General features: G+C 42.4%; 1 protein-coding gene across 1 annotated transcript in view; it reads right to left on the bottom strand.

The window, feature by feature from the left end:
- mtss1lb (MTSS I-BAR domain containing 2b) overlaps positions 1-14,474 on the bottom strand; it is a 91,882-nt gene that overhangs the window by 14,454 nt on the left and 62,954 nt on the right. Inside the window, 4 exon segments of the mRNA XM_056278405.1 lie at positions 691-767; positions 1,489-1,514; positions 1,516-1,579; positions 4,407-4,491. Coding sequence (XP_056134380.1) covers positions 691-767; positions 1,489-1,514; positions 1,516-1,579; positions 4,407-4,491 — 252 coding nt within the window.

Below are 14,474 nucleotides of genomic sequence, written 5' to 3'. Positions count from 1 at the left end.
TAAAGTAACCAAAACTCCAGTTATTTAGGAGTTGCAATGATAGCGCAGTGCTGTACCTTTAAAGGCTTTATAACACATTCTTTAATCTGCATTGAAACTGGATGAAAATTGCAGATGAGAGTGCGCTGTTCATTTCCGTTTCTTAGCGTGTTAAAAGGGCTGAGGGAAGACCTGACATGCTGTTTATTACCACTAGATGGCAATAGAGTTCCATACTGTCATTGACGCCAGTTAGCTTCATATGCTCCATTTGTAACATGCGACACCAAAAGGGTGTTTGAGTGTATGTGATGCTCTCCGTTTCTTTCTATCTGGGTGCATCATTTTCCAAGCACCTACTGTGATTTATTTCACTGGTCACATAAGGTTCATTCATCTGTGTCTACTGTACAGTGTAAGCGGATAAAAGTAATTCACACACCTTGTTAGCGCCGCAGGCAGACGTAACAATAATACCCTTTCAAACTGATGATATCTGAGTAAGGCTGCATTACACAAGCTGACCCTTTACAACGTGACCTTGACAGGAATCCTGTTCCCACTCTCATAATTTAACAGCTATAGCTATGTCAGATGGCAGAGGTGAGTGACAGACAGAAAAGTAATTCTGCCTTAATATTCACCCCCTTCACAGACAGAGAAAGGGGAAAGAGAGGGTGTGAGATAGGGTGTGATGGGGAGGTTATGCACCTTTGCGAGCCTTCTTCTGAAGCTTGATGGTGTCAGATGACTTCTTCTTGATCTCGTGGCGTGACCTCTTGTACTCTGGAAATGGGAAGGAACAAAGATGGCTTTAAGCTACATAAAGAATTCAAACCCTCTGGGGGAGCTCATATGATCGAAGGAATCATGTGGAAACATTGGAATCATACCGACCTACACTTATATTCACCATGATTATTTCCTGGAGAAACGCGACCACATGTTTTCATGCATGTTCCTGTGCTAATGTTGTCGTGTTGTTTTTGCCTGACTCTGTATGTTCATTTCTGTGAGTCTAGTTCCTATATTTTTTATTCAGTTTTAATGTGACCTTGGATGTCTAGAAAATGACAATTGAATATAATGTATCATTCTTTGTTCTTAAAATTGTCCCAGATGAAACAGATTCTGCAATGGTGCATGAACACAGAAAGATTAAACTTGAATAGTAATATGTTATTTAATACGATCAGAGAATGCTGGGTGCTGGCCAACAGGGCTGTGAATTGGATTAGGAGGTCATTAAAGCACCAAAGGGCAGCTGTTCAAATACATGGCAGTGACTGGTACTGACAAAGTGTCCATGAGCAGGGGCACTTAACTCCCATGTTTGTATGTACCTGGTCGGGGGGTGAGGTTAACTATTAACCTAAAATTATAAGTACTATTGTTAGTAATTAAAGACTGTTTAGGGACCTTGTTTGCCACAATGAGGGTGAATATGGTTGCAGCAGGCTTTGGCTGGTGAGAAGTGATTGGTCAAGTGCTCTGTGTGGGCGGTACCCTTTGGCATGGTCCTTGTCCAGCTGATTTGGCTGTCTTCTTCCAGTCCTCAATCCTGTCTTGGAGGGGAGTGATCAGGCTTTCCATCAAAGCACTGTAAGGATAGAGGGGGGGGGGGGGGGTTAGTAGGATAGAAGAAGAACAAGATAATCATTAGATACACTGTTTATCAGTCAGTAGCTGATTTATGTACCATATACACTCACATGAGTCACAGACTTAACTTTGTTTTGATTAAGAAGTAGGCACAGTGTACCAAGACAGATTTAGAATAACATAGACGATTACATCTAGTATGTATATACCCCCATATAAATGCAAAGAAATCACTGCATGGACATAATTTTATGAGTCACATGTTCAGCGAAGAGCAGCATGACAGTATTTTAACACAAATAAATATTGTGGATTGTGACAACCCTCAAACTTTTGTCGATTGCTGTTTAGCATTTTCTTTCCCATTTCGCAAGAGCTGACTGGGAAAGGTCATCAACGCTGATGCGGTGTACATGTGGGTGTACCTGCGTTTAAATTTTGCTTTGATTCATTTGAATAACGAGTGATTTAGAATTTTCGTTCTAAATCACAGCACCTGACAAAAAGATTTTAAACTCACTTAAGGCGGAGGTGTTAAACTTACTGATAGCGATCACGCAACAAAGAGCAAGGGCAACAGGATTTACAATTTTCTCAAAAGATGAGAAATCCTCTTCAGCCGCTCTCTGTTTTTCTCTGAAGTGATTTGATTACATAGTCTTCCATTCAGGGAGATGTCTGATCACTTTCAACTAGCTAATGGGAACACAGGTGTGATTCACTTTTCAACTTTTTAAACGTCTGCCTTAAATAACAATTGGATAGGCTAGTAAACTGTTCCCAGCTGGATCCGTGTGTGTGTGTGTGTGTGTGTGTGTGTGTGTGTGTGTGTGTGTGTGTGTGTGTGTGTGTGTGTGTGTGTGTGTGTGTGTGTGTGTGTGTGTCGTGTGTGTGTGTGTGTGTGTGTGTGTGTTTGTGAGAGAGGTATCACTAGGGGTTATCAGTTCAAGTACTTAGTTTGTCTGGTTGAAAATGGCCGCTGTTTAAGAGGAGAAATAAACATTGTTCAGGTGTCCTGCTAATTTGGTCTTTATTTTAATATAGCAGTTTCCAGAGGGGAGTATTTTGAAATATGCAATAGCCCGGGCGGGAGGGGTTCATGCAAATCCTCTATGACATTCTCTGCAGACTAGATGGTTACATTTGTCCTTGGCCATTTGGTAGATGCAAAAGTTTACCATATGGATTCTCATAATGTTAATATATTAGTATCCCAGCATCATGCTTAGGAATATGATGCTGGGATGATTTATACATAGCACTGAACAATCATTTTGTGTAGAAGGTTAAATGATCAGAAATGTCAGAATTCAGAGGTCTGACCCTGGGGCCCTACATTGTTACATCCCAGATAACAAGACAAATGGATCTGTTACATGGTATAGTAATTTCAAATCAGTTGGTTAGTGGCAGGAAGAGTAATTGGAAATCCCCCTCAACATAGTGAACCCACAGAAAAATGAGGGAGCTATATTTTTGGAACGAGGCCATTACATAAATTCCCTCCACGTGGCGTTCCACTTCACTATTTTAGTATCTGGAACATCCCGAACCAGGCACCCCTCCTTTCCTATTTCCTCCACCAACCCCCTATCCATATGTCTGACCATATGACACAAATACACATACACACACAGGGTTATATCATCATCATCATCATACACACACACACACACACACACACACACACACACACGATCAGGAATAACCAATGACTCGATCTTCAAAGGCTACTTTATTATTACCATGCCCGTAGATCATCATCATTATTATCATCATCATCATCATCATCATCATCATCATCATCATCAATTTAACAGCTTTTGCCATGGAGAAGTCATTAGGCTATGAAAAGAACATGTGGGGAAAATAAAACAATGGTTTAAAGCAGACCCTTGCCAGGACTCTGGTGGTTTGTATAAAGTGCTTATTGTTGAAATGTTCCTCCCACCATAACAACAAACAAACCCACACTATGAACTAGGTATGTTAGTAAAGCAGAGAGGGAATGAAGGGAGGGGGGGGGCAGAGAAAGAAGTATTTATTACTTTCCCTTTTTTCTTTATTCCTTCAATAAATGCAGGGAGAAAGGAAGCGAGGAGGGAACAAAGCTGGAAACAAGAAGCAAATGAAGCAAGTGGGAAGGAAAGAGAGGAAAATAAACAGGACAGAAACTGGAAGGAAGGGGGGATAAAAGGAAGGAAGAAAAATGTGTGACATTGGATAGAAAGAAGAAAGAAAGCACGGATTATGAAAAGAAGAAAGTAAGGAAGGATTGAGTAGAAGAAAAAAGGAAGACAGGAGGGAAGAGTAAAATGGAGAGGACACGAAGAGGGAGGGAAGACGTGAAAAAGGAAGGACAAAGAAAAAAGAAGCCAGTGAGGAAGGAGACAAGGGAGAAAAGAAAGGGGGAAGGAAGGAAGGAAGGAAGGAAGGAAGGAAGGAAGGAAGGAAGGAAGGAAGGAAGGAAGGAAGGAAGGAAGGAAGGAAGGAAGGAAGGAAAGATGAAAGGACGGAAGGGAGGAAGGGAGGGAGGGAGGAAAGACGAAAGGGAGGGAGGAAAGATGAAAGAAAGGAAGGGAGGGAGGCAAGAAGGAAGGAAAGACGGAAGGAAGGAAGGAGGAAGGCAAGAAGGAAGGAAGGAAGGAAGGAAGGAAGGAAGGAAGGAAGGAAGGAAGGAAGGAAGGAAGGAAGGAAGGAAGGAAGGAAGGAAGGAAGGAAGGAAGGAAGGAAGGGAAGGAAGGAAGGAAGGAAGGAAAGACGAAAGGGAGGAAGGGAGGGAAGAAGGAAGGAAGGAAGGAAGGAAGGTGAAGGGGTTCCCTTACTTGGTGAACTGGCGAAGTTTGGCCTCAATGCTGCGATGCCTCATGCACATCCTGGTCAGCGCTGAACCAATGTCTCTGGTGGCCCCTGGAAACACCGACACACAACACAGAGGATTTCATATGAAGGAATACCCAGTTTAACACACACATACAGAACATGTAAATACACACATACACAGCGCACACACCCACATATACTACATCTTCTGTTTTTATCATTATCTTCGTATGTAGAAATCACACAAGGCAGTGCTCAATGTTTACAGCAAGCCTCAAGCTGTCTTCTGTTAAAGCAATGAACGGTTAGTGTGTTGAAATGTGTTGAAATTTGTTGCATGTTGTCGTGACAGATGAAGCACTACCGAGAACATGTGTTGCTTTATGTTGGGGCCAATATTTAGAGTGGAGACACATCTGCCACCAGGAGATACAACACACTCTCCAGACTAAATCCAAATAAAGACCTGTCTCGTGTGTGGTGTGTGTGCGTGTGTGTGTGTGCACACGTGTGTGTGGTGCGTGAGTGTGAAAGAACCATCGACAAAAGGAGAGGGAAAGAGAAAGAGAGAGATGTAGATCTGTGAGTAGCTAACCTACAACTGTAAACATGAGTCTATTTTAAGCAAAGGAGGTCTATGTGGAAAAAGTTGACCCCGGTGTCAAAGTCACTTAACAGGAGACAGACCCACACTCTTCCAAACAAGGTGTTCACATCTGAGGTAGTCACATAAGCTGCTGTATAGGTAGAAATATTTTTTTGTTATGCTCCTCTGAGACCTTCCAGCAGAGCTGGGTCAACATGCAGATCCAGGAGAACAGCCTGATCACAGCTACAACAGTAACGTCCTTATGCATGCTCAATAATCCAGGTAACGAAATCACAGCAAGCTGAATCAGTTCATGTCACCACAGGAACATACATGCTGAATTCGTGCACTCAAAAGCAAACAGATGGGCTTTCCTGAAGAGGAGGTGTTTATCATGAGGGCTTACATAGGCTTAGATCTTAAAATCCAAAAAGGACTGGAGTAACGAGGGTCCATTCCAAAATAAGTAATGTGAAAACTTTGGTCCGAGTGATTCAGCATTTTCTGAAAGGTTTGAATACACGCCAGTAATCATTTTGGAAATAAAAAACATCTCTTTTTTTTTTAAATGGTGATCTCACTTGAATTCTCGGAACATAGTAAATTAATCACACAACAAGAAACAAGAGGAGTAATTTATCCTTTGGCCGTCGATCAAGCCTGTAGGCAGGGTCTGAAATGGGCATGTGATCCTCGCGTCTCACAATAAATTGGTTTACAGTGGTTGGATGGATCGAAAAGCGTGATTAAAGTGATTTATCCAGGACATGGACTGAGTTCACATAAAGTGTGCCATTAGGGGGCGACAGTGAGGAGTAAAGCAGTGATAGATTCAGAAGACTTTAAACATGGACGTCATCTGGTGTTTTACTTGCACCTCATACCTTCCAAATCAGACTTGAGTTTTTTTTTTCAACATGCAGAGTTGACACACAAACACGTGCCAATGCTCAGACAGGGAAAACACACTGGATAGCGCACAATGGTTCTAGTTGGAGCACGGCAGGAAAGATTTGACTTATATAATGCAGACTGTGAGCCACACATATCCTTTCTTTCAATGTGCTGAAGCCAAGCTCACCCAGCAGAACCTCTTTCTTTCTGTACAGTTTGGGTTAAAGACTGAGGTTTGTGACTCCTTTCCTCAGCACCAAACAACCCCGACCCACAAGGATCAACTGCCACAGTCTAATATTGACCAAGCACACAGCTTTTCCTTCCTGGTATGCCTGTGGTTATGGCAGGCGCTCTCTCTCTCTCTCTCTCTCTCTCTCTCTCTCTCTCTCTCTCTCTCTCTCTCTCTCTCTCTCTCTCTCTCTCTCTCTCTCTCTCTCTCTCTCTCTCTCTCCTCTCTCTCTCTCTCTCTCTCTCTCTCTCTCTCTCTCTCTCTCTCTCTCTCTCTCTCTCTCTCTCTCTCTCTCTCTCTCTCTCTCTCTCTCTCTCACACACACACACACGCTGACATACTCTCACTGTGTTGTTCAGATACAGAGAGAAGCCCTCCATTCATAATTAACAAATTCCTTCCTCACGCCTCCTGTTCTACCCAGCAACCATTCACTATAGCAGAGCTATCCTCTTTCAAACACACTTACACACACACACACACATATATACACAAGTATGCTTCCTCAAGCACACACCATGCATGCCCAATCAGACACAAACACATAAACCTAACCCATCGCCAAGACAAGTTACAGAGTGACAGTAGTGGTTAAGAAGGAGAGGGAGAGACAGAGACAGAGACAGAGACAGAGAGAGACAGAGGAAGAGAGACAGAGAGCGGTACTTAGCATTAAAGAAAGAGACGATGAGAAATAAAGGTGTTTATGCATGAGTGTTTGTGTGTGAGAGAAATAGAGATTGAGAGAGGGGGGGATGCGCCTTGAAGAGAGAGTGAAGAGAAGAAGAGACCACTTCACACATTTTAATGAGCCCACTGAGTAGGAGTGAGACCAGATTCATCGTCAAAATCTGTGCCTCCCTGTGTGTTTATGTTTGTGTGCATGCAACCGTGTGTGTGTGTGTGCATGTCTGATCTCTACTTCCTGTTTGTTCTGTTATTGCCATGCCCTCTGCCTCCAACGGAGATCAGCAACTATAGATAAGAAGACACATGGCTCACATCTGGAACGCTGCCATGCACTGTGTGTGTGTGTGTGTGCGCACATTTATGTGTGTGTATGTGTGTGTATGTGTGTATGAGCAAATGTGGTGACGCTAGTGTCGAGGAGATGATTTAGCCAGAGATTGGAGTCAAATGCTGGGCGTGGGAATTGAAAGGGAAGACAGGAAGGACATCAGACAGAATGGATTAGAAAAGAGAAAGGGAAGTAGATAAGAAGGGGAGGGAAGGAGGAGAAGAAGTGAAGTGCTCACACTATAGCAGCCTACCCTGATTTCTGCTTTGGCAGCGTGCAGAATGAGTGGCATCTTGGAAATAACTTCTTAAGACCTGTTTTGACGGATCTGCTTTGATATACTTGGCTTCTTTTCGAATATTGTTCCTTTTTTTTTTTCAACTGTTAGGTTCAACAGTTGTCATCAGTGATGATGGCCAAATTGTGGTTATAATCATGCTTAAAGTCATGTGGTGTGTCCTAAACCATGAGAAACCCATCACGAGTAACCAGCTTTAGCTGCCTCTATGCATCGTTCACGCAGTGCACTTCTACCCTCCAAATGAGCATAGGCTTTCAAAAGAGCTGCAGAGGTGTTTGGTTTAGCTCTTGTTGTGCCCACCCCTCCCTATACCTCCTTTCCTCCTCTCCTCAGGGGGAAAGTGGGGACTCCCAAGGGAATATCCCTCTATTCTTTCTCTTTCCTTTTCCCTCCCCAGTTCTGCCTTTCCTGGTTTTGATCTGCTTCCTGCCGGGAAAGCTCTCCATGAAAATATATGTGTTGCGTGTGTGTGTGTGTGTGTGTGTGTGCACAAGAAACCTTCCTAGGGAGGGTATACATTTATTATGTATGCTGCCAGCTTTGTTTGACAGCATCTGAAGCATTGCAGGGGTTTCATTGCCAGTAACTACAGTAGCTACTATACAATATTGTACCATTACAAAATTTATTTGCAAATAAACTTTGGTTCAATATATTTGTATTCAATAGACCTAATAGGATCATTAACCATCCACACCACAGAGCATCAGTTATCAAAGAACTCTTATTGTTAATACCACTATAAATATTTTACAATTAAGATGATGTGAAATATTGTTCACTTTAATCTTTTCAGATTTAAGATAATAATTTTCAGAGCACTGTAAATGCATTGGCATGCCATTTTTATATTTATCTACGTTGACACCTGTGTTCTAAGAATATTCATAAACTTATTTGGAAAAAAAAACAGAGTTAAGTCTTCCAAATGTAATATCTTTCTTAATGTCAGAAGGATGGGCTACAGGTCATTGATGCCCGTGTGTGCACGTTTCTCCTGCAGCATTCAACCAATTGTAGGCTTTTGTCTTCATCCAGAGATGCTGAACACCACTGACTCTAGCAAAAAGGCTTCCCCCCATACGGTTACTCACACTGCTGTAGAACAACAGTGTGATACGGATGATGAAGATGTTCGCACACCGGCGGCAGTGGTTTAGGCAGGGAAACGATGTTTTGGGTCAAACACACAGGCCCATATGATAGCTCTAAACTAGGCTGACTTCCCACAATACTACTGCCGAAACAGAAGAACTGACCCATCCTCCAGAAATGAAAATTGCAAGCAGGAAAGACAGTTTTCCAGTCTGTGTGTGGGATGTGTTGACAGATTGAACAGCCATCACTTCAGGGAAGCAGCCACAGAGTCAGGCAGATGAACAAGGAAGACGGTGGTGGACACATTGGATGAATAGCAACCTATTTATGTGTGCGGTTCAATCACAAAGAGCTTTTGACTACTTGGCACCTACTTGCTATTGCTTCTCTTTACGCTTTATGAATATCAAATTATTTTTCCATCATCGTTGATTGATGAAAATGATGAAAGCGTAAGGTAACATTCAGTCCAAGAGCTGCAGACATCCAGGCTGTAAGGCTTGATCACCCCTCGGACACACAGCACAACTGTTTGGACGTCTGACCCTTCTGTTGTTTAAGGTCAAGGTGTTTGAATAACAATGGACAGTACGCTACATGTGGATTTCATTTGTTTCTTCCATAGTAAAGAGAAAAACTGAGCCAATATCTGAAGTCTGGAGACCACCAATGTATCGTCATCATTGTCATCATCTTCCATAGGTTTATCATAATTTATGAGGCAACCCAAAGATACAACTAAGAATGTCCTGCGAAACATAAACGGATACAACGCCTTTTGAAGAGAGCCTGTCGATTGTTTTGTTTCATTTGTAATCTGATTACATGAACATTGAACACAAGACTCACACACACACACACACACACACACATACACGCACACACACGGCTGTTTTTGTGCTGATGCTTTCCCAGGGAACATCAACGAGCCTCTTAAAAATGTTCTGCTCACCACTACCAGCCCCACTCCTCTGTCTTTCTCTATAACCCCGTATGTCTGTCTATTTCTTTCTCCTCTGCTTTTGCTCTTTCTCCCTCTGTATCGCCACCCCCCCCCCCGACTCTCTCTCTGCCTCAGGCATTGGTGGCCTTCCCACCAGTGCATCTCCATGGCAACCCTGAGATGAAATCTGCAGAGGGATTCGTCAGCCCCTTTCCCTCGCCATGCTGCACCATTCAAACAGACACACACATGCAAAAACAGACAATACACACATAAGAAAGCACGGGTATACGCACGTAGACACAAATCTCCAAAGGGACGCATGAAAAGACAAATCTGTAGATCCCAAATTCTTTCTGTACACTTAAGATTGCCCTCATTTTCTCATCAGTGGCTTGTTGGGCTAATGACTAATCACACACACATGTGCATCCCCATCAGCTTGTATCCTGTCTGTGTGTTTGTGAGAGTGAGTGTACACATGTTGTGTATGCGTGCATGGATGAAGTCCTAATTCTCCTCTATGACACTATGAGGGGGTGGAGAACTTTTTTTTAATAGGTCTGTTTTCTAGGTTATGGTTCTGCTGGGACAGCCCACAATTAGACTGAAACAAAGGGTCCCAAAATCACCCATCTAGATGTGCACATGAAGATTAAGGTATACACTCACACTCGCTCTCTCTCACACACACACACACACACACACACACACACACACACACACACACACACACACACTCTTCAATGTTTGCGGGGTCATGTTAAAATCTTACAGTGACTAAACTCTACCTCAAATCCTTAGCCCACTTTTAACACCAACCATATCATAACACTTACCATGACACCTTTCCCCTAGTTCTAATCCCTAAAAACCAAACTCTGAGACTAACCACAACCTTACTACCTAAGCCTCTGTATATGACTATTTTCATGGGGACCTTTGAACCCCAACCATGTCTAAATCTCAACCATGACACCGAGTCACTTGTGCTAATCCCTTAAAATCGGTCAATCGCCCTTTATTTATATGGCAAATTTTACACATACAGTGCATCCGGAAAGTATTCACACCCCTTCAATTTTGCCACATTTTGTTATGTTACAGCCTTATTCCAAAATGGATTAAATTCCTTTTTTTTCTCATCAATCTACACACAATACCCCATAATGACAAAGTGAAAAGGGTTTTGTAGAAATTTTTTGCAAATTTATTAAAAATAAAAAACTGAAATATTGCATGTACATAAGAATTTACACCCTTTGCTATGATACTCAAAATTGAGCTCAGTTTCACCCTGTTTCCATGGATCATCCTTGAGATGTTTCTACATCTTGATTGGAGTCCTACTGTAATAAATTCAATTGATCGAACATGATTTGGAAAGGCACACACCTGTCTAGATAAGGTCCCACTGTTGACAGTGCATGTCAGAGCAGAAACCAAGCCGTGAAGTCAAAGGAATTGTCTGTGGACCTCCGAGACAGGATGGTATCAGGGCACAGATCTGTGGAAGGGTACCAAAAAATTTCTACAGCTTTGAAGGTCCCGAAGAGCATGGTGGTCTCCGTCATTTGTAAATGGAAGACGTTTGGATCCACCAGGACTCTTCCTAGAGCTGGCCGCCCAGCCAAACTGAGCAATCGGGGGAGAAGGGCCTTGGTCAGGGAGGTGACCAAGAACCCGATAGTCACTCTGACAGAGGTCCAGCATTCCTCTGTGGAGATGGGAGAACCTTTCAGAAGGACAACCATCTCTGCAGGCCTCCACCAATCAGGCCTTTATGGTAGAGTGGCCAGACGGAAGCCTCTGCTCAGTAAAAGGCACATGACAGCCCACTTGGAGTTTACCAGAAAGCACCTAAAGGACTCTCAGACCATGAGAAACAAGATTCTCTGGTCTGATGAAACCAAGATTGAAGTCTTTGGTCTGAATGCCAAACGTCACGTCTGGATGAAACCAGGCACCTCTCATCACCTTGCTAATAACATCCCTACAGTGAAGCATGGTGATGGCAGCATCATGCTGTGGGGATGTTTTTCAGCGGCAGGAACTGGGAGACTAGTCAGGATCAAGGGAAAGATGAATGGAGCAAAGTACAGAGAGATCCTTGATGAAAACCTGCTCCAGAGCGCTCAGGACCTCAGACTGGGGCGAAGGTTTACCTTTCAACACGACAACGACCCTAAACACACAGCCAAGACAATGAAGGAGTGGCTTCGGGACAAGCCTGTGAATGTTCTTGAGTGGCCCAGCCAGAGCCAAGACTTGAACCCCATTGAACATCTCTGGAAAGACCTGAAAACAGCTATGCAGCGACGCTCCCCATCTAACCTTACAGAGCTCGAGAGGATCTGCAGAGAAGAACGGGAGAAATACCCCAAATATAGGTGTGCCAAGCTTGTAGCTTCATACCCAAGAAGACTTGAGGCTGTAATCGCTGCCAAGGGTGCCTCAACCAAGTACAGAGTAAAGGGTGTGAATACTAATGTACATGCAATAATTCAGTTTTTTATTTTTAATAAATTTGCAAAAATGTCTACAAAACCTTTTTCACTTTGTCATTAAGGGGTATTGCGTGTAGATTGATGAGAAAAAAAAGGAATTTAATCCATTTTGGAATAAGGCTGTAACATAACAAAATGTGGGGAAAGTGAAGCGGTGTGAATACTTTCCGGATGCACTGTATAAATGCCAGCCAGTGTGATTCATGAGAACAAATAAAAATATATAAATAGATTAAATTAGATTAAATTGTTTTATTAGCCACATGACCAAGGCCGGCGGAATTTGTTTTTGGTACACATTAAACTCTGCAGCACAATATGGACAGCAACAGACACGCCACATATTATCATGAACAATACAGTTACACAATAAAAGAAGTAAACATATCACACATAACAGTAAGGTGAATGGTGGTATTTATGCCAATGGTGTGTGAGGAGGGGACTATAGGGAGGAATTCAGAGTCCTGATGGCTGGGGGGGGGGTGAACTGTTTGTGAAGCGTTTATCTTAGTGGACAGTGACCTGTAGCGCCTCCCTGAGGGAAGGAGCTAGAAGAGGTGATGAGCAGGATGTGAGGGGTCAGAGATGATCTTTGCTTGCTTTACAGTCCGGTGAGTATGTAGAGATTCAGCTGAGGGGAGTGGGTTGCCTATGATTTTGGATACCTTGTTGACAATCCGCTGCAGTTTTTTCCATGTATGCCACCGTACCATACTGTAGTAGAAGATATTATGATGGACTCGATAATGGCTGAGTAAAACAGAACAAGCAGTTGATGTTTGAACCGGTATTTTTTAAGCTGCCTAAGAAAGTAAAGTCATTGTTGAGCTTTTGCAATGATGTGCTCTGTGTTAATTGTCCTCTTCATCTTATCCAAATATGGATATGGATATTTTCTATCCAAATATGGATAGAGAATCATAAATAGATAGTATATACATATACAATATACAAAATGTTTTAAGCAACAATATATTGAGGATGAGTACAATCCCTAGGTGAAGTTTAATTGTTTATATATGTATATATATGTATATATATATATATATATATATATATATATGTATATATTGATTTTTGAACCAGTGTTGCATACAAAACATTGTTGTATATACAACATGTCTAACTGAACTGTTTTCTATTTGTGTAATTTTTTAATTTGTAATTTTGTAATTTTTGTTTGCTAATTTTGTTTTTTTACAACCTGGGTAAAACTGTGTCCAGCAGCGGTCCCATATCCAAAATCTTGACTATGAATCCAGAGCATAAAATTATATCATAACTGATATGCATGATGGCAAAAACAACAAAAATAAGATGCTGGTTATAAAACAAATTCTTTTAAAGTGAGGGCCAAGAGCATATGTATGTATGTATGTATGTATGTATGTATGTATGTATGTATGTATGTATGTATGTATGTATGTATGTATGTATGTATGTATGTATGTATGAGAGTGTGCTAATGGGCACACTAAACACTAAACCCTGACTCCAGCTCCAGTCCTACATCTAAGTCTTTGCATTTGCCATGCCTCACAGGAACCTTTGGTTTTTTATCATGAGGAAATTTAGGCTCTTAGAAGGGTAGACAAGAATGTGTGCATGCATGCGCCTGCATGCACACACACACACACACACACACACACACACACACACACACACACACACACACACACACACACACACACACACAGGCCTCAGGGGCTGAGCCCTGGCCTCTTCCCATGTTAACAATCACAGAGCAGACTATACTGACCCCAGGACACGCAAAAAGCGATCTGATCCTGATCTGTAGGTGCTGATGGCCCACATATGACCTGTCCCCAGGCGCTGACCCAGATGAGAGAGATGGGGAGATTGTGTGTATGTCTGTGTTTGTGTTCTTGTGTATTTATAGGTGTGTGTGTGTGTGGGGGGGGATTTGTGAGTACAAGCACATAATTTGCTTTTGATCTCTCTTTAAAGAAACAAAAATACACGAGATGAAGGAGGTTCGAAATATCACGTTTTTAGATAACGAGAATACTGCAGTGTCCCCCAATAGCAAGAGGCTGCAGGAGGAGGAAAGGAGGAAGGAATAGCAGGAGAAAAAAAAAAAAGATGACAGTGCCTTTGTGTCTTAGGTGGCATAACAAGCAGAGGGTATTGCCAGAGCAGGTGAGACTGTGGTTGCCAAGGTTACGGATGTCTGCGGCAACTGCCTATCCATTCCCCTGACACCAGCATCGCTGCGGTGACATGGCAACAATGAGAGTATGGGAGGTGGTGGGAGAGAGAGAACGAGAGAGAGAGAGAGAAAAGAGAGAGAGAAAGAGACAGAGTGAAAGAGAGCCATAACGATGGACACACAGTGAAAAATGGAAGCAGACAGACTAAAAATCAGACAGACTAATAGACTGATAAACTATGAGGCCGAACAGACAGATGGAAAAAAAAATGAAACAGACAGGTAAAGACAAAGAAGGAGGATTGATTAATATGA

The sequence above is a fragment of the Lampris incognitus genome, chromosome 4 (genome assembly GCF_029633865.1).
Source record: "Lampris incognitus isolate fLamInc1 chromosome 4, fLamInc1.hap2, whole genome shotgun sequence".
Taxonomy (NCBI): Eukaryota; Metazoa; Chordata; class Actinopteri; order Lampriformes; family Lampridae; genus Lampris; species Lampris incognitus.
The sequence above is the reverse complement of the archived record's forward strand: the minus strand, read 5'-3'. Positions and strand labels throughout refer to the sequence as shown.